Source organism: Sciurus carolinensis, chromosome 12 (genome assembly GCF_902686445.1).
Source record: "Sciurus carolinensis chromosome 12, mSciCar1.2, whole genome shotgun sequence".
In the NCBI taxonomy this organism is placed as follows: domain Eukaryota; kingdom Metazoa; phylum Chordata; class Mammalia; order Rodentia; family Sciuridae; genus Sciurus; species Sciurus carolinensis.
The window spans coordinates 31,551,118-31,572,324 of record NC_062224.1 but is presented as its reverse complement, the minus strand read 5'-3'; the positions used below and the strand labels follow the sequence as shown (position 1 = coordinate 31,572,324).

The window sequence follows — 21,207 nt, the reverse complement described above, 5'->3', positions numbered from 1 at the left end:
ACTTGACACAACATCAGGGTGGAACAAACTACTTAGCTTTCCAAGCATGACTAGTTTTGAAAACCTACAGAACAGGAGAAACAGGTGCTGGCAGTCATATCTGTTGGATAAATGGGGTGACAGCAGGTAGTCAGGAATAGGCAGGCTTTGGGGATATAGATTTGCACAGAGAAAAATAATACATTCTTCTCTGAATTATTAAAAGAAATAGCTATTTGGATTTGTTTTTACATGCCACAACTCTGTTCCACATCCCCACCCCTTTTTTTTATTTTGGTTGGCATTTTTCAGGTTTTTCTTTCTTTTTTTTTTTTTTTTTGTCTTTCTTTTTTAAAGTGTAGATTGATGTGTCAAGGGTACATTTGTTTTTCCTGAGACACAGTCTAACTAAGTTGCTGTGTCTGACCTTGAAATTGAGATCCTCCTACTCCTATCTCCTGAGTCACTGGGATTACAGTCATATACCACCATGCTTAGCATTTTTGTTTACTTGACATCAGTCTTTTATTTTTAATGTAAAATTTCTTGTGTGTATATTCCCCCTGAATTGTTTTCTCATTTGCAGCACTAACATACTCAAAAGACTTTTCTATGGTAGGAATTAATAAAAAATCATTTTGGTATCTCAGAAATCCATCCATTCTAGAACTTTATTCATAGGCTCAGGATTTTAATTCATACATTTCAGATTTGGGTTATGTCTCCAGAGTTCTATGCCTATTTTGTCAAGGAATTTCAATTTGCTATTTTGGGAATTTGTCAACTCATTTGCCTGGATTTTCCTAACTAGTATTACCACTATCAACCTGATATGGCTCCTTCCCCTAAAAGACAAATGTGGTTTAACACAAAATATAACTCCCTGTGACTTTTAGGGGAATACATTTTAGGAAAATGCATGTGGTAAGGATATTCTATCATGAAAACTGCATTAATGAAATTTATTTAGATAGTTCAGTTGCTAATTTCCTTTATCTATAATCTCTCTTTACATGGAATACCTTAGACTATATTTCCCATAATGTAAATTTCCCTTAAAATACATTTTATTTTTAAATCTAGTAACACCTCTTCTGTTAATTGTGTGTTTACTAATATCCACAAGGTTGGAGTCTTGCCTTTGGTGTCAGTCAATGATGACTGTATTGCAGTAGTGTAAAGTGCCCTCTTGCTGTTCAGTTGTTATAGGCTCAAGATAGTTAGGCATTATGAAATGCTTCATCCTCTCCAAGTTGTCCATAAATATTATTTATTAAATAACTAACTTTGGAAGCTATGGAACATGCCTATACTAAGAATTATTTCATCTTATGTTTGTCTTTCAGCTCACTTAAAATAAGTTATGCCATCCAACACATAAAAAGTACCTAGTCTAAAACTCCTGAACTTTCAAAACAAAGTCAGAAATGAAGGAGGAAATAAAACTTTGAATAAGAAGTGGGGTTGCTCAACCATGGGGTTTCTTATTTTGCTGACACTCCAATTCCACATAGAGTCAAGTATGAAGGGAGATGTGGGGGTGCTGGAGATTAAAGACAAGTCACTTTGCTGGCTTGCCCAAAGCACAGAGGTGGACATGGATATGGCAGACCCCTCTTACCCAGACATACTCACAGTGGAGAAAGAATATGCTGGTGTGTATACTTGTTTGACCAGCGATCTCATCTCCAACCCTGCCCTGTTTCAGTCAACTCCTCTTTCTTGCCCCATGCCAGGACTGACACTATCTGTCAGTGGTGTCGGTGGTGGTCCACTCCTTTCCCAGGCCGCCTACATATATGTGCTCATCCTTCACTGCCAGCCACTCGGCTTTGAAGCCTTTCTCCATGGTCCCATCGCCATCAGACAGAATCACCGAGGGCACAGCCTCGGTGCCTTCGATCTGGTAGATGACCCCGGTGCGGTCGTCCACGGAGTAAAGTTTCCCATTAACGACGACCAGATCGGAGAGTTCCATGCCCCGCACCTTTTGTGCCAGGTGGGACTCCAGGATCCCATGATCTTTGTCCCACTGCACGGTCACTTTGTCCCCGCTGCCTGACAGGGTCAGATAGCCCTTCTTCAGGTCACTGAACCAGGTGTTTTCCTCCAGGGCCTTGGACTCTATGTCCAGGTCAGCAATGACTGCAATTCGGTACCTAAGCCTGCCTGGTGTCCTCTGGGGGGCGGACAGCGGGTAGGTGTCATTGTAGTGGACAGCAGGCGTCTGGCCAAGTCCCCAGTTGGGTGCATTATGAGTGAGGGAACTACCTGGGGCCGGGTGGTGGGAGTACAGCAGCCAGAAGAGGGCAGCACCCACAAAGGCTGTCAGGATCACCCCCCATCAGGGGTGGAAGCGGGAGCTGGGGAGGGGGTGAGAGGAGTCTGCAGCCTTGGTCAGGGACGTCAGCACAGGAAGCCCCCCCCCACACTTATCCAGAGGGAGTGCATCCGCTCATTCCATTCCCTGTGGTCAGTGGGCTGGATGGGCATCAGACTGAGCACCAGGAGGCTGGCTGCAGCCTGGCTCCAGTACCTGTAGGCGGCGGCCTCACTGCACAGGGCTGGACCAGCAGGGGTCCACACCTTTTTTTTTTTTTTTGTACTGGGGATTGAACTTAGGGGCACTTTACCACTGAGTCGCATCCCCAGCCCTATTTTGTATTTTATTTAGCGACAGGGTCTCACTAAGTTGCTTAGCACCTCACCATTGCTGAGCTAGCTTTGAACTCACAATTCTCCTCTCTCAGCCTCCCCAGCCGCTGGGATTACAGGCTGCACCACCGCGCCCGGCTCACACCTGTATTTTTTAAAAAGACTTTTCTCCAAAGCTTTGGTATCAGAAAGAATGACATTAAAGTAGTAATTTAGCCATGAGCAGCAACACAACATTTCAAAATAGTATTTATGAAACAATATGAAATTGTATTGATCTCTCTGCTGTAAAAAGTTTGAAGTAGTTCTTTATGTTAATTACAGTGACTAATGATAAGTTGCATTTTAAAATATAATTCTATTTTTTCTCACTGCTAATTTTCAAAGGAATGCAGGATGGATTTATAAATTGTCTTGAGCAGATATACTCATCAAGGAATCAATTTCTTTCCTTATGGGGAATGAATCTGAACTTTTAAATATGATTCTATTGACTAATTTACATGAAACATATGTATCCAGTTAATTTCTATAGCTATATTTTAGCTTACTTGGGAGTTGATAACTTTTCCTGGAAGGAAATACCAAATGTTAAAATGGTTGATCCACAATTCACCTTTAATTGCATTATTTTATGACTCTATAATAAGAAAACTAAAAACAAATAAAGCATTACTTGTTTTTATAAACTACCTTTATAAATCATTCCCTTCTTGCACTTTTTATATTATCAACTTCAATTTTAGAAACATTATAATGTGTCAACACTACATTAGTAGGACATATTTAATTTGATGCCACTTAAAAAACAAAAGTTATATGGAATTTTAAGTCTTAAAACATTTATCTCAGAACTGGGTGCACTGATGCATATTTGTAGTCCCAAATGGTTGGGAGGGTGAGGCAGGAGAATTGTTTGAGCTCTGGAGTTCAAGGCCAGCCTGGGCAATATATCTTTAAAACAAATTAAATATTAACAAAAATATTTCTCTCAAGACTAACATTACACATGAAATTCATTTTTTCAATATTGATTTAATAGACTGCTATTGAAAGCATATTCAATATAAACCACTGGGCTAAGGCACAGTGGGGTTACAAAAACAAATAAAATACTGCCCCTTCTTTATGTATAATATATTTATTAAGTTAATTACTTTGCTGCTATATCAGAGATGCAAAATGTATTGGCTTAAATAAGGTAGATGTGTCTCTCTTTCCTCTTTAGCAATTCCTAGGGGAGCGTGTCCAAGTTGGTGGGAGTCTTGGAAAGTGGTTTCAAGTGGCGACTACTGTACTCATATTTCAATGGGCAGAATGGGTCATATGATCAAGCTCAAGGGACACCTGTAATTGTAGTCTTCTTGTGTGTCCAGAGTAAGAGGGAAATGGTTAGTGAATACATAGCCTTGTAAATGGTTAGTGAATACACGGTGAATATATAGCATTGTATCACAATTCAATGATTAATAAAAACTAAAAACAAAGTTGTGTTCAGTTTTTTTTTCTGGAATTTATTAATCAATTCATTTTCTTCTAATTTCCTTATGTATTTTAACATGTATGATGTTAAAAGATGTTAGACAAAGGACTCAGTATCAATATGATTTCAAAAGTATTAACACAATACTGCAAAGATGTCTTTAAAATTGATCCAATACAACTACAATCATAATTTCAGCAGGAAATATGAGAAGCTGTTTTTAATTTTTTATGGCAACTCATTGAACCTAAAGTGGCTGAAAAAAAGTGAGAAATACCAATGGTGAATGACTTTTAAAACCACAATACAACAGTAATCATGACAGTGTAATAGTAAAATCAAGATAAACAAGTAGATTAATGGAGCAAAAAAAGAGTCCAGAAACAGACCATACTTACATTGTTATTTGACACAAGTTTTCAAGTGCTTTAATGGGGAAAAAAATGTTATATTGAATGCCACTGGAAGAACTAGATACCTATATAAATAAAGAGAAAAGAATAAAGAGGAGAGGAAAGAATCTCAAATATTACTTCACACCACATATAAAATTAGGCCACAAGTAAATACAAAATCCTATAAATAAATTTGATTATAAACCTAAATGTAGGAATCAAAATTACAAAATTTCTTTAAGAAAACAGGAGAAAAATCTTTGTGAACTGAAATTAGGTAAATATTTCTCATAGGACACAAAAAACCTTGAACTATATGAGAAAATATCCATAAATTGGACTTTATAATAAAATGTTTTATGCTCCAGAAACCAATGCTAAGAAAATGAAAATGCAAGCAATAGACCTAGAGAAAGTATTTCCAAAAATATGCACCTGATATTGGACTTTCATTCATATTATATAAAGAAAACTGTTTAAAAAAAGTTATTCTGACACCTGTTGATACAGTAAGGAAGACTTTATTCAAGCCCACTGCAATAGATGTCAGAACTATCATAATGAGAAGAGATATTCAACTACAAACACAGAAAAGATAGGTGGAGATTTGCAGTCAACGAGCAGAGTGACGGTCAATGGATGTAAAATTACTAAGAAGAGACACATCAATGTTCACTGCTGCTCAATTCACCATAGCCAGATTGTGGAACCAATCTAGATGTCCTTCAATTGATGAATGGATAAAGAAACTGTGGCATATATATACAATGGAATATTATTCCGCCATAAAGAATGATAAAATTATGGCATTTGCAGGCAAATGGATGAAATTGGAGACTATCATGCTAAGTGAGATAAGCCAATCTCAAAAAAACCAAAGGACGAATGATCTCGCTGAAAAGCGGATGATGATATATAATGGGGGGTGGGAGGGGTTAGCGTTAGGGTTAGGGTTAGGTTTAGGGTTAGAGTTAGGGAGGGGGACAAGAATGGAGGAAGGAAGGACTGTATAGAGGGAAAAGAGGGGTGGGTGGGGTGGGGGGGAAGGGAAAAAATGGCAGAATGAATCAAACAACATTGCCCTGTGTAAATTTATGATTACACTCCATGTACAGAGAATCCTTTACTCCATGTACAGAGAATCAAAATGTATCCCATTTGTTTACAATAAAAAAAAAAAAAAGAATAGAAGATTCTTTCTAATGGACTTAACAGGATTCTTGCTGAAGACAGACCAAGGGTTTAGACATCAAAGGTGGGGAGGAAAAGTTTCACAATGCATCAAGCAGGAGTATTCTCTCTAAACTACCTTAGCAGTTTTATTGCTGCAACTGGATAGGGCAGGCAAAAAACAGGGCCTAAGGACAAGGCCTAGGGGAAAAAGTATTTAAAGGAACATGTCTACAGTCTGTTGAAGGAGAGAGTCTCTGTCAATACTTACAATTCAGTATTTGTTTGAAAATTTAGTGCTAGGGATATAGCTCAGTTGGTAGAGTGATTGGGTTCAAATCCCCAGCACCACAAAAAAAAAAAAAAAAAAAAAATAATTAACCAGATTTAAAAAAAAAAAAAGAATTTGAAAGAGAAACTTAATCAACGATGGTACAAGCTGGCAACTAAAAACATGAAAAGATACTCAACATCATCAGTTCTTAAAGAAAATAAAATTAAAACCACAATAAGAAAATCACTTACATGTGTACAGGCATAAAACTGAAACAACTGAAATTTGAACACTTTTTGTCAGTGTAAAATGGTAGATGGTAACCACTTTGCAAACTATTTTGACACTTTATTAAAAAGTTAAACATATACTATGTGACCAAGCAATCCCACAACTGGATGTTCACAAAGATAAAGGAAATATGTCCGTTCAAATAAACCTACACAAATAATTCAGGTAGCTTTGTTAGCCAAAACCTGGGAGCAACCAGAATGTCCATTGACTGGCAAATGGATAAATGAATTGCAGTGGTGAATCCATATAATGGAACACCATGCAACAACAAAAAGGAATGAACTTGGTTTCTATACTTCTTCTGACCGCTTTTGTCTCAGACTCTTTTCTAGGATGTCTGCATGAAAAAAGAAACCCAGGGAAGCAGAAATGTATTGTAGCACTCTTGATTTCCTCACAAGAATAATAAAAACACCATCTTACTACATAGTTAAAGCTTGGTAGTATCACTAGCAGTACCTTTTCACACTGGCAGACATAACTCACATTCCTCTTAGGGACTGAGAAGGCCGTGGGAACAAGCGAGAACATGATGAATCCCATGCTCTCTGCTGTATCATGAGCAATAACGCCCATCGCTGACCTAGTAGACTTGTGTCTTCTGCTGAAATCTGTGAAATGGTGGCAGGTTCACTTGTTGGTATGCAAGTGGTGTGAGATTCAAAATCCTTCACAACTCTCCATAGAACTAGTGATAAAATGTACAAAAAAATCTTCAAAGCGTTGTGCTGATATAAGTGATATAAGTCACATACTGTACGTTTCCTTTCATATGAAATTCTAGAAAAAGGACTTACTTAGGGATGGGCAGCAGATCCAAGGTTACAAAGGGGTAGGGTGAACAGACAGACTGAACACAAAAAGGCAGGAAGAAATTTGGGAGGGTTAATCAAAATGTATATCTTAATTGTAGTGGTGGTTTTATTTTCATCAAAACTCATTGAACTAGGGCTGGGATTGTAGCTCAGTGGTAGAGCACTTGCCTAGTGTTAGGGTAGCTGATACAAATATCCATGAGAAACACAGCTCTATTTTCAATCAAAGGTTTATTGACAGAGAATATCTGCCAGACTGCCCTTCTGCAAGGCACAGCAACCTGCTGAAAAAAAAAAAAAAAAAAAAAAAAACTTAACTACATAGTCATGTACAATGAAGTAGTTAAAAAATAACCCATATGGTCCTGTGATTGTTGTTTGGCCTCTTTGTTGTGGTTTCCATACTTAGGGACTCTTTGGGGGCAGGCCTAATGAGAGAGTGGGCAGCTGCTGATTTTCAAAATGGAGTTACTTTGGCCTAAGAACCTAACACCTAGGACATGTGATGCACTGGGTTTTATCCTCAGAACCGCATACAAATAAATAAATAAAATAAAGGTTTAAAAAAAAATCTCATTGAACTATACACTTAAAATGGTGAAACCCATTCTATTGAATCTATAATTTAATAAAGCCAATAAAATATTAACAAAAATAAAATGAGATAGATCAATATTTTCAACATTCTTAATTAACTTTTATTAACATATTTTGTTTTTAGTTGTTTTTCTAGGAATCTATTACTAATTAACCCCCCAAACTCATCATAAATATAATTTAAAGAGTTACACTTATTAATGCTATGCATGTATTAGAGGAGTGTCATTCATTTTGCAAACATCTGTCCTTGTTTACAGATGCTCTTTAAACTGGGTGGGAACTTAATTCCAAATCCAGCTTAGGCTGGTGGGGATTTCAATCCCAGTCACTTTGGGGGTTCCTTCTCTATTTTGAAGATGTTTGATTGATTGACTGAACTCAACTGTGTAAGATAGAACAGAACATATAAAAAGGACTATATGATCTCTGGGGCATAGGGATCACCAACACTGTGTCTCTTGTCCAAGTCTGCAGGCTCAGAACTTCTGCTGATCCTGTCTAGCACTGACCACTGGAAATTTTGCTAAAGCTAGTGTTGGGTACCTTGAAAACACCTTTCTAGATCCCTCATGCATGCAGCCATGACCCTGAAGACCAGCACATAAAAGCAGTATAGCATGGAAACAGTTCTCCAACCCTTTGAAAAACGGCAGACATCTGTTCTTTTTCTAACCTTGGAAAATGTCACATCTTTCTTCTGCTCTTACCTCTCATCCCCGCAAAGAACTTCCTATTTTCCATTCTCACACACTGTATCTAATCTTCCTGTGCCTGCTTAGGAAGATGGAAGACTTGTCTCCAAGAAATGCTTTTAAGCCCTATAAATGCAAAAGAAGCAAAGAATAAACAAAGACTGAATGTTTTCTTGGAATGGAAAAGTCAAAATTAAAAAAAAATACAAAGACCTTTTATTCTTAATGTTATAGACTTTGAAAATTTTATTGGAATGAACAGAAAGTAAATGTTAACATCTCAATAAAATTTCCTTCTGCTATCTAAGTTTCCATTTTAGCCTTTGATTAATTCAGTTCTTGGATCTGAATTCTTGGTCTTGGATTCTGATAGATTTCTCTGAAACCTTCTCACCACAAAATTCCTAAGTAAACTCCTTTTTTCCTTATGAAGTGTATATTTTAAGTCAAATAAATTAGTTTGATTTTGTAGCACTGCCAAGTCAAATATGTAAAGATTAGAAGGTTCTTGAAAAATTAAAAGTATTTTAAGACATATTTGGTTAACAGGATAATTTGGGCTTCCCTCCCAACCTTGGCATTTGCCTCATTCTTCACAAACCACTGCTCTTAAATTATACGTTGTTCATAATAGACAGGGATATAATGCACAGTCAGTTATAGGATATGAAAATGGATTTGCCCAAACAACTTATTACATTCAAGACATTCTTTTCTGTTTATAACAAATGGAAAATTTGGCTGCATAAGACTATTTCTGAGTTTTTCCACATATTGATATGGCTTTCTTTTAAAAAAGGAATATTTTTAAGGATACCTACACAGAAGATAAAAACAGATTTGCCCAAACAACTTATTACATTCAAGACATTCTTTTCTCTTTATAACAAACAGAAAATTTGGCTGCATAAGACTATTTCTGAGTTTTTCCACATATTCATATGGTTTTCTTTTAAAAAAGGAATATATTTTTTGGGGGGGGGCACTGGGGATCGAACCCAGGGCCTGTGCTTACAAGGCAAGCACTCTACCAACTGAGCTATCTCCCCAGCCCCAAAAAGGAATATTTTTAAGGATAGCTAGAGCAACAGCAATGCAATATAATTTGATTTTATACAGCTTTCTTAGGAACTAAATTATAGTAACTCTAATTTGTGCGGCACTAGAAAGCTATTTTGTAATTTTCCAAATCAAACCAATAGACCAGATCCTGATACAAGATCTTGGCCTCTTTCAATACAGTACAAACTCTCCAGCACATGACTCCATTTGAGGTAACACTTATAATGAGACATGTCAAATTCCAGAGATGGAGTATCTCCAAAGAAAACCTATGCTATGATTGGATGGCAGTGGCTTGAATCTCTGCCTGTGAATTTTTTGATTTATATACAGAATGGCAATATGGTCTCTGAGAAATGTATACGGGTGGAACACTGTAAGCACTGAGTGCTAGAACTGGCTTACCCTGCATCTAGCTATGGGCTTTGCAGGTGGCTACACTTTTCCTGATCTTGTTTTCCTCATATGAAGACTAAGATAGTAAGATTAGATAATGCCTAAAGTACATTTTCAATGTGAAAACTCCAAGGTGAAAAAAAAAAAATCAGTGATTTCATTTAATCACTTACTCTCTTTCCCTTAAGATAATAAATTTTCCCTTAAAATAATAATTATTTATTATATTTTCCCCTAAATGTGTGGGCAGCAATTTACAGAATATGATTCTGATGATTCAGAGGTTGAAATACTATATAAGAATAACATCATACCCTGTAAGCCAGTGATCATTCCAGTATTTATATACACAAATTTATTTAATCCTCATGAACACCCTACAAAAGTAGGCATTATTATCATAATTTTACAGATAAGACTAAATAGAACAACATAGTTTCCACTTAGAAAGTTATCGTGCCAAACCGATGAATTTGTTTATGTTTCCTTGGAACCTCCCAATTCCTCTCTTGCCTATTGCTAGTTCAGCCTCATCAATCTCCCTTACTTTTCCACATGGCCAAATGGTAATTATCCCAGAAATTGCCAAATTCAGAAGAAAGTACTCTTAGACAAAGTAACTTATTTAGAAGAGAGATTAAAATTGTTCATAAAGATTTTGGAATCTTCAGCTTCCAAAAGGATTTTGGATCCTGGTTATTAAACACACACACACACACAAAGAGAGCTTTATGATTTATGAAATATGAAATCAAGGTCAAGGCAGAAACCACCAACATGTAGCAGGTGAGCAAAAGGAGACTGTGGATATGGTAGTATTAATCACCAATATCTGCTTTTCCAACACTCCTGGGAAGAGTATGTTATATCCCTACAATGTGGGAGTCAGACTTGGGTATATGACTTACATTGGCCAATGGAAAAAAGTGGCAAAAGCTTTAGGAACATATTTATTCTCTGTTGAACAATCTTTTTCCCTCTGCCATGGAACTCAGAGAAGTTGCCCTGATTGTGGGGATACAAGATTGAGAAACACAATATCGAGTGCAACAGAAACATGTCTTTGATCTCTTAAGGCACTGAGACATTAATACAATGAGGAAAATAAGGAGGGCCCGGAAAGGTACATGTTGAATAAATAGAGTCATGTCACAAGACATGTGTGAGATCATGGAGAGAAATGTCAGGAGGGTCAAATATTACAAGAGGAGGGGTTAGAAAGGCAAGGGGACAATCTCTTGGATCACACTAAGAGAATTTCAATGGAAGAGCAGGGACTAACACACAACAGACTGCAGTGGTTGGTGTCCATGTAAGTGCAAGGAAGTGAAAATGGTAATGCAGACAGCTGAGAAAATTAAAGGGGTAAGGGCGATATGGTAATATGGGAAATGAAATGTGAAGAACTGTGTGTGCACATGGGAAGCAACGAGTCACCCCATACTTATTAGGCAAGCATGTCATCTTTTCATCACTTGACCAAAACACTTGACAAGAACAACTTACAAGAGGGAAAGTCTATTCTCAGTTTCAGAGGTCTTAGTCTATGGTTAGCAAAATCCTTTGCTGTGGGCCTGAGGTGAGGGAGAACATAATGGTGCAAGGGTGTGGAGGAGGAAAGCTGCTCAGCTTATGACAGCCAGGAAGCAGGAAGAAAGGAAGAGGAACGGGCCAGGGCCAGATATCACTTCCAAGGCCACAACAGTGACCTACTTCTTCCAGTCATGTCCTACCTTCCACCCTGCCTACCGGTCCTACCTGCCACCCATTCAAATGATTAATCTATCAAATAAATTAATCCACTGATGAGTTCTGAGCTCACATAATCCAATTTCTCACATCTGAACATTACTGCATTGCCTAATGCTTTATCTATTTCAGATTCAAACCACAATAGAAAGCATCCTAAAGAGCTGAGAGTATAACATGCAAACAGTAAAAGTGATGGAGTTTCTTATGTCCATGTGTAGAATGGGGTCAACCATCTTTTCTAAGCACAAACATCTGAGTTATGTTAATTCACATACACTTCCCTATACCTGGGTTACACTTACATATTTTTAGTGGGTTTACATACAGACTCATTTGTGCATAGCTACAGAGAAATAAGTGTGCTATAGAATCTAAATATTTGCTTTTCTTTAATGTTCATATCAAAATTGGGTACAAGAGGATCTTAAATTAGAGCACACACACACACAAAAGATAGTTGGGAATTAATCTAACAAAAGAGGTAAAAGACCCCTACAATGAAAACTACAGAACACTAAAGAAAGAAATTAATGAAAACCTTAGAAGATGAAAAGATCTCTCATGTTCTTGGATTGGCAGAATTAATATTGTCCAAATGGACATACTACCAAAAGCATTGTACAGATTCAAGTCAATTCCAATTAAAATCCCAATGTCCTTCATAGAAATAGAGAAACCAATAGTGAAATTCATTTGTAAAAATAAGAGACCCAGAATTGCCAAAGCAATCCTTAACAGGAATAGTGAAACAGGAGGCATCACAATACCAGACCTTAAACTATACTACAAAGCCATAGTAACAAAAATGGCATGGTACTGGCACCAAAATAGGCAGGTAGACCAATGGTACAGAATAGAAGACACAGAAACAAACCCACATAAGTCAGTCATCTCATACTAGACAAAGGTGCCAAAAACACACAATGGAGAAAAGATAGCTTCTTCAACAAATGGTCTGGCAAAACTGGAAATTCATTTGCAGCAAAATAAAAACACATATCAGAAGGAACACACAAATAACATAGATGACAACAGTCCTGTCTCTACTATCCTTAACAAAAACTTTTTTATCATAAGTGGTAGAAATATGTTTGTGTAGAGAGCACTATGCTACATTTAATCCCTGTACCCCATAAAGACACTTTCAGAAGTAGTCAGTGAACACTGATAATGGATATGACAATTCATGCTTACTGAAAAAGATATAGCAAATTTTAAGTAATCTTGTTTCACCTAGTTTGAGTTGATGAAGCTGTGTTTCTCTAGAACCAGTCTAGGCAGCAACATGAGTGCATATTTAAAAAGACTATATCCTATGAGAAAAAATCAGTGAAATTCATCTGCTCTTATAACTAAGTCAATTGCTTTTCATTTCCCTTTTTTTTTTTTTTTTTCTAAAGAAGCTTTAGAAAAGAATGGTTTGGGGCCAGGGTGTGGCTCAGGGGCAAAGTGCTCACTTAGCATATGGGAGACCCTGGGTTGGATCCTCAGCACCACATAAAAACAAATAAATAAAATAAAGGGATTATGTCCATCTACAACTGTACAAACACTTCCTACCTGCACCACTGCCTAATTTTCAGGATAGGTATCTAAATTTAAAGGGCTGTTACACAATCAATTAAAAATGTGTATGAAAGCACCATTTGGAAGAAACAAAATTCCCCAATTCTTTGTGTCTTTAGATATTAGAAGAAAAACTTAACAGAAAGAAATCTTTTACAGAAGCATTTTATACTTAATCTGCTACTTTAAAATACAGTTATTTATTTCAGAATTACCTTTATACTTTGAGGCAAAGTAACTTCTGTTCTCTACAATGCTGGACAAGACCTTGAGCCTCTTCCTGCACTTTCAAATGATCTGCCCAGGTAAAGGGTTGAGAAGAGGTGACAAGGAGTCCAGTTTTAATACTCCAGTCCACAAGTTAACTCAGTATTTTCTGAGGCCAGACTATCTGATTCAGAGAATGATAGGTATGAAGCCTTTCAAAAGAAAAAGAAAACAACACAAAAATCAGAGTTTCAAGAAAAACCCTTCAATCTAAAGATTTTATTAACATAGTCACAGTCTCTGAATAGCAAAATTATATGAACTGTATACTAAATATCATTAAAATATAGCACATACTGAAAAATTCTGGAAGGAGCTAAATTAATCTATTAATAGTAGTTTCCTCTAAGAGGCAAAAACTTGATGGAATGGAGCATATTTCACTTTTTAGGTTTTACTAAAAAGAACTTACACTTTATAGAGTACTACAGATGTTGCTATCAAAGTACAAACCTTCCCAATGTCTGAAAAAGTACCTAAAGCCTTTGAAACTGGAACTTGGGCTAAGCTGCTTTTCCTGCAGGTAACTTTAGGGACCCTTAAAGGCCATATTTAAGAAACATTTTCTGATCTCAAAAATCTACCATTAACCCACTTTGCTGTCTTTTCAAGTCAATATCATTCAAATTACAAGAATTCTTTTAGGCAAGGTGTTCTTAGGCAAAGAGGGGAGATTGAGTCTTGTGGCATTTTGATAACCTGTTCCCATTAGGAACAATCATACATTTACCAAATGATCCCAACATAAGTACTTGTAGGTGTTGTTGGGGAAGTGGACAGCAAGGTTGGGTGCTATGCCACAACTTGTGGAGGTAACTGGAGGATTTGTTTTGAAGATTTAATAAAGGATCAAGTTGAAGAAGTACCTTAATATGGAGGGGTTCCTCTGAGTGATGAGCTCAAAAAAGAATGAGGGTAAAGGGCAACCAACAACTCTCACCTACTATGCCTACTTTCCTGCTGGTGACCATTACAGCAATTCTTACTGTAACACACCAAGTCCTTTATTTTGGCTGATGCCATCTATTCAACTCTGGTAAAGATAATCACTTTCAAGCTTCTCTGCAAAACTATTTTTCAAGCAGACTGCTTCTGAGAAGCATACGAATACACATGCTAATGATACTTAAAAAGTATTACCTGGGGTAGTTCAGTAACTGTTGTTCTTTCAGATGACTTCTCTTCCCATGGCAAATCATTTTCTTGAGTAGTATCTAAAAACGGGTTAAGAAAATTGTCCTTTTAAAACGTTAATGATGCTGAAGTTTGCTTTAAATGTGTAGACAGGCTCACCTGGCAAACTACCTTCTCAGTAAATGCCAGTGCACACAAATTAATACACACCCAAATCAATCCTAGCAGTTTTTCACTTTGGGTCTGAACTTTAATATTAAAACTAACAGGGGAAAAAGGTCAGTTTTGCGATAGTAACTGACCATACAAACCTTAAGCCGAAAGACCCAAAAGACTTCAAAGAAAGAAAAATGCTCGTGAAGTCTGAACAGATTTATCCTCAACACTCCTCCACTCTGGGTAGCTTTGCGCAAGAAGCACTGTGGGAAGGCGGTCGGGGCTTTGTCCGTCCACGCTGCCCTCGGGATGCCTTCCGCGGATGGACGTCCACGGCAGACCTGCAGTCACGTCTACCAGAGCTGAGGCGGCGCACAGCGGCAGCACATCCGCAGCCGGGCAGCCTCCGCAAACCCCGCCTTTCAGGAGCAGCCGTCCCCAGGGCTCGGGGCTCCCTCAGGCCGCGGCGACAGGAACGCTTCGCGCCCATTTCCCTGCCCCGCACCCCAGAACTTTCCATCCCTAATTCGCAGCAGGCCCTACCATGAAGGACGAAAGCCCTTCGCCCAGCAGGCACGAAGACACTCACCGAGCCCGGCGCCGCCTGCTGGCCGCGGGGCAGCCCGTCCCGGGCGTCCATAACGACACGCAGCCGCTTGTCCAGGCGGGCGGAGAGGTTCCTGCGGGCCGCGGTCGGACCGCCCACTCTGCCGCCGGCGGCCGGGAGGGGCCTGAGGGGCAGCACGGCCGCCAGGGCGGCGCGGCGAGGCGTCGGCTCCGCAGCTGGGGAGACCGGGAGGCGGCGGCTTCTTGGCTCCGGGACCTTTTCCGTCGGAGCCGCACTGTCTCCGGCGGCTTTTTGTAGGTGGGCGAGTAGCCGGCCACCTAAAGGGCCACGAAGCCAAGCGGCTAAGGCCGACCGCCCGCCCCGCAGCACTTCCCGTGGGCGCCAGGGCCCCGCCCCCGCGCGGCGTGCGTGACGGGCACGCTGCCCGCGAGGTCCCGCCCCCGGCTGCGTTCCTTCGGGCCGGGCGGTCCTGGAGCTCCTGCCAGGCTCTGGGCCCCGATCCTGCCATGAGAGGAGATGGCTGTGGGCAGCACTTGGCCCGGCGGGTGTGCACTACCCCGTTGGGCATCGAAATGGCTGAACGCTGCTAGGCCTGCAGTAGGGATGTCATCACCGCGGATACAGCGTCTGGACTCGAGCCTCGGTGCTGGACTGCTGCTTAGATAGAGCTTTCGGGGAGCAGTGGTGACGTCTAGAGGTGGTGACAGCGCCAGAGCCGACCCCAACCCCGCCTTCCCCAAGAGAGAACTCAGAAGATAGCACCCTTCAAGCTCAGTCCCCCTTTCCCAATGCCAGGCAGTCCCAGCCCTTCACGCAAATGCTCTGCAGCTCCCACAGGATAAGTTACTGTGATCCTTCTTCCTGAAGAAACTTGAAGTAAATGGATATTTCAAAACAAAATTTAAGTGTGTATGAGTTAGATTTTTTGGGACCTGAAAATATATTCAAATGCTTAAATTCTGACAGCAAAGACTCGTTAAGATGTTCAAAATGGAATTGACATGTAACTAATAACATTATTTGGACAGTATACCAAGTCCTGTACCAGACTTATCAATAGAATGGTGTGGATTTTGCTGAAAGCAATTTTCCTCATGGGAAGAATTTTTTTATTTTGGAAAATTTAACATATTTCATATAAACATGTCATATTTCAACCTGATCCAGGGATTTGTCAAATAGATTAAAATCAGCTTGTCATGGGATGAGTAGAGGTGGTTTGAGAGAATTAACACAGGACAAACAGTCAGCCTATATTCTACATGTAAGATTCAAAACATGCTAACTAATTGTATTTGTTTATTTGGGGGTTACTGAGAATTGAACCCAGGGGCACTTAACCATGGAGCCACATCCCCAGTATTTTTAGTGTATTTTTTTTTATTTTGAGAAAGGGTCTTGCTAAATTGCTTAGGGTCTTCCTAAGTTGCTGAGGCTGACTTTGAACTTGTGATCTTCCTGCCTTAGCCTCCCTGAGCCCCTAAGAGTAGGTGAATGCTACCATGCCTGGCTATCATTCGTAATAGCTATATGGTGTTTTCTACTGTTCTCATCTCATGTTATCCTAGGGTCATAACTTTTTAAATAAGAAAATAAAAAAAATTATTTGAAAAATATTTATATCAAAATATTTTAGACTACTACATTTACTACATGAAAGAGTTCTGAAAGCTCCTTAACATGCAACACATTTAGTGCTCTCATTACGTATTACTTTTTTTTTTTCTCTTTTGTTTGGGGTGCTGGGGATTGAACCCAGGGCCTTGCACATGCTAGGCAAGTGCTCTACCACTGATCTACATCCCCAGCCTTAAATATTACTATTTTAAACCTTTGAAATAAATCTGTCATTACTCCTAAAAGGGACTGAACTTTGCACACATCACACATATATAACTACACACATTTGACAAAACATAATGTATGATGTTTGATGAATACAAATGTAAAGGTATATAAATCCCTTCACACAAAAGTTATCATACAAGAACATTTTTATCCAATACATTGAAACTTATGAAGCACAACTGCATTTCAAACAGTCATCTTAGAAATAAAATCAATTCTTAAGAGAAGTTGATCCTTCTCGAGAGAATTTTGGACCTTTGTTTTTGGAACTGCTTTCTCCTTCTCACAGAGAAACTTCTCATTATTTCACCAAAACTGGAATGATCTGACTTCATTCACTAGATTTGTCTCTAATACTTTTTTTTTTCTTTTTTTGGTGGTACTAGGGATTGAACCCAGGTGCACTTTACCACTGATCTACAGCCCTTCCCTAGACCCCCTCCCCCTCCTTTTTTTTTTTTTTTTTTTTTTGAGACAGGGTTTCACTAAGTTGCTGAGGCCGGCCTTGAACTTACAATCCTGCCTTAGCCTCCAGAGTAGCTGAGATTATACAAATGTACAACCATGCCCAACTAAATGACGTCTATTTTTAAAAATCCAGATGTATCCTCATTTGATGAAGATTTCTTAGCACCAATATTTCTAAAAATCAACTGTTCTGTGAAACATTTTGTGCAATGATACTATCATAGGAGTAAAGTGTGCAGCCTCTGAAGGTGACATGTGTAGTGTCCAGTTAAAGAGAAAGCCAAACCATCTTCCACATAATATTATGGTTTATTTCCAACTCTGAAAGGAGGGAGACTTTCTGGGTATGACTCTGGTTCTGTCACTTGCTATCCTTTAATTTCTTCAACTGTGAAACAGGGATAATAATTCTTAAATCTCCTAGATTGTTTTAACATTTAAACAAATACCTGCAAGACATTTGGAACACTGGCATACTCGAGGAAAGTTAATGGCTAATTTTTGTTCTTATTATCATAATGAAAGAATTTATAACTAGAGTACAAGGTAAATTTCAAGTTGGAAACTCAAGTCCAAAAAAGAAAAGGATATAAAGATATTTTCCCTGTTGTACATTTGACAAATTCCAAAATTTCATCATTAAGGAAAGCCACCCTTGCTCCCTTGAGGAAAAGGTAATGGCTATCCAGAGGATCCAACTTGGACAGAATAAACAAAGATCAATTAGTTACTGTGAGCCTAAGAGCAGAAGGATGATTAGTAGCAAGAGCCAGAAAAAATTCTGCAAAATTAAATAATGTCCAAATCACAAAAACTCAGTAAACTTTAACAACATGTAAACTATAATGTTGGTATAATGTTTTCTTTTCTATTTTATGGCCCCAAATGATGATGAAACAGCAAGGTGTATAGGTTAGATGAAGGTCAATCTAGAATCCTGGTGCTGAAGTGGTAGAGGTATGTGTATGTGCTTTCTGGCCATTTTACTTACCAGTCTCCTTCATAAGAATAGTAGAAAGTCAGTCAAGATGGGCATATGAGAATTATGGTATTTACATATCACCTGTGATATATTTAATTTGAATTCTACTGAAAAACATTTGGAAGATTATGTATTGATACCTTTAAATTGAAATTTCAATTTAAATAATTAGGAAGTTGTGATAACTTTACACAAAATCCTTTTGTCAAGTGTATGTCAATGATGTTTGTTAGGAAGAAAAGATTGCTATTTGAAATATAGTTTTTTAAAAATTATTTTGGGGATTGAACCCAAGGGCAACTTTCTACTGATCTACATCCCTAGCACTTTTATTTTTTATTTGAAGGCAGGGTCTTGCTAAATTGCTTAGGGCCTAAATTACTAAGGTTGGCCTTGAACTTGTCATCCTCCTGCCTCAGCTTCTTGAGTCACTGGGATTACAGACATGCACCACTGTGCCCAGCAATCAGGTTTTTTTCTGGAGTGGTGGGGACTGAACCCAGGGTCTTATGTATGCCAGGCAAGTGATCTACCACTGAGCTGCATTTAAAAATGCAGAAGTCACTACTTTCAAACAACTAAATAAAATTATAATTAATTCTAACTGAAGAACTTCCCTTTTAGGCACTATTTTAACATTTTGGTCAACATATATCTAACATAAAGAAATAAACTACATTTCTATAGGGTATAATTAAGGGCTGGGGATATAGCTCAGTTGGCAGAGTGATTGCCCCTCAAGCACAAGGCTCTGGGTTCAATACCCAGCCTGCAAAAAAAAAAAAAAAAAGGGGGGTATAATTAGGCATAATTCTTTTTAATTACATTCTTGGTCTGACAGAAATGCTTTATTTTTTCTGATAATACCTGAAGGCTTTCTTCAGTTGTTATCCAATGGCCTCCAACACAAAGAAGCTGATGATATCATGTTTATGCAGTAGTAGTTGTAATTTTACAGCTGGTTCATCATCTTTAATATAATACCTGAAGGCTTTCTTCTGTTGTTATGAAATGCCCAAGTCCACGAGTCCCCCAAAGACCACCAGGGAGCCAGAGTCAGATGCAAGCGCAAAAGAAAAATTTATTAGCAGACTGGAGTCCGGACCGTCATCCAACGCACGGACTCAGACGGCAGAGGAGGAGCGCCCCGACTGTTACAAGGGTTCCTTTTTCATAGGAAAAAAAACCACACGCAGAGAGTTGGGGACGTAGCCGGCGGGGGGGGGGGGGGGTTCATGCCTTAGCGTTTCAGGATTGGATAAGGGTATGTGGGGTGTACCTGACCTTGCTGGGGATAGGTGGGGGGGGGGGGAGGCATGATCTCAGAACAGGAACTTCTGAGCTCATAGGGACTTTCCTCTTGCACTATGATTGATCTGGGAGTGGGCTGTTGTGTTCTTCGGGGTATTGGGGGCCCGATTGAGATGAAGGCTCTTCCCTAAGATGGAGTCAGTTGGTTCAATTGAGTCCCTTCAGTGTAGCTCTAAGCAAGGTAACATCTTCGCAGTTCTCTAACAAATTCAGTCCCTCCATTTATTTCATTTAGCAAGTGCTTATTGAGCCCATTGTGTGTGCTCTGCAGAGTACTGGGAATACCGTGGAGGATGGTAAGGAGCCAATACAGTAGCAAAGGGTAAAAAATAAGCATGTAAATAATAAATACATGATTTTGTTAGTTGCTCTGTAGAAAATAGCTTGAGTGTTACTTTGAATTGAATGGGCAGGGAAATCTTTGAGGAAACTTCAGTTATAAAGAAGCCAGTGAAAAAGTTATAAGAGACTGAGGGAAGAACTAGCACCAAAGCCCTGGGCCAGGAAAGTGCAAGGCCAGATGTTTTCTAGGAACTTCTAGAAAGACAAGTATGTTCAGAACTTAGTGTGCAAATGGCAGTGGAACAAATGGAAGAGGGAAAGCAGACCAGAGAGCCAGATGCTCTACTCCATCAGAGCCACAGCCATGATAAAGAGCTCTGCTGTTACGGTATTTGAATGCTGTTCTCTGTTAAGCAAATGACTGAGTACAACACAATGCAGAGTACCTCACAAGAAAAGAAGCGCATCTTCAGACAATGCTCTAAAATACAGATGCAACTGTGATACTCTCCTGCTCACAGAATACTGTTCATCAGACAAAACTAAACTCCCAGACAATGAGGGGCAAGTCCTCCCCCTAATTGTACGCACATCTCTTCCACCTCCCACCTGTGACCTGTGAGCCCATCGACCCACCTGACTGGAGCATGTATTGCATTTTTCTGGGTTCATGCTGCTCCTTTCTCCTCCTCCCCCACCCCAACATCCACCTGTGGAAATCCTACCCATCCTTCCAGACCCAGCTTAAGGCCACCTGTTCCAGCAAGCTTTCCTTTCTCACTCTGCCAGAATTTATCTTTCCTTCCTCTGTCCCAAAGGACTTTGCACCTCTCTTAGAATGCTTACCACACTAGCCTGATACCATACTTATCCCTCTCTCCCCTGAGTGCAACCGACTTTCTCTCCGAATAGCTGACAATTGCATGTTGTCCTCCTATGTTGTGCTTTGTAGAAACAGTTCACCTTCAGGTGCCAAAGAAAGTGAAGGAGATTCTGGGAAAGTAATAAAAAAAGATGAAAGATGGAGTGGAGGGTCAGGAATGAAACACAGGTATTAA

The 21,207-nt window shown here is 39.1% G+C and overlaps 1 protein-coding gene and 1 pseudogene across 13 annotated transcripts; both read right to left on the bottom strand.

Moving 5' to 3' along the window:
- Positions 1-1,723: 1,723 nt before the first annotated feature.
- On the bottom strand, positions 1,724-2,472 carry LOC124961185 (soluble calcium-activated nucleotidase 1-like; annotated as a pseudogene).
- Positions 2,473-6,069: 3,597 nt separating this feature from the next.
- On the bottom strand, positions 6,070-15,841 carry LOC124961903 (cuticle collagen 2-like). Of its 13 annotated transcripts, none has more exons than XR_007104361.1 (5): positions 15,280-15,841; positions 14,541-14,614; positions 13,349-13,552; positions 8,373-8,483; positions 6,070-6,938 (listed from the first exon to the last, which is right to left on the bottom strand). XR_007104361.1 is itself a non-coding variant. In XM_047520953.1 (4 exons), the coding sequence occupies exons 1-3, from the start codon at positions 15,824-15,826 to the stop codon at positions 8,409-8,411; spliced, it is 696 nt and encodes a 231-aa protein (XP_047376909.1). In that variant the 5' UTR covers positions 15,827-15,841; the 3' UTR covers positions 6,070-6,941; positions 8,373-8,408. The 13 variants fall into 13 exon arrangements, 6 of the variants coding, with proteins under 6 accessions (XP_047376909.1, XP_047376910.1, XP_047376911.1 ...); XR_007104362.1 differs by having other exon boundaries at positions 6,070-6,861; XR_007104363.1 differs by having other exon boundaries at positions 6,070-6,395.
- Between the last annotated feature and the right edge of the window lie 5,366 nt (positions 15,842-21,207).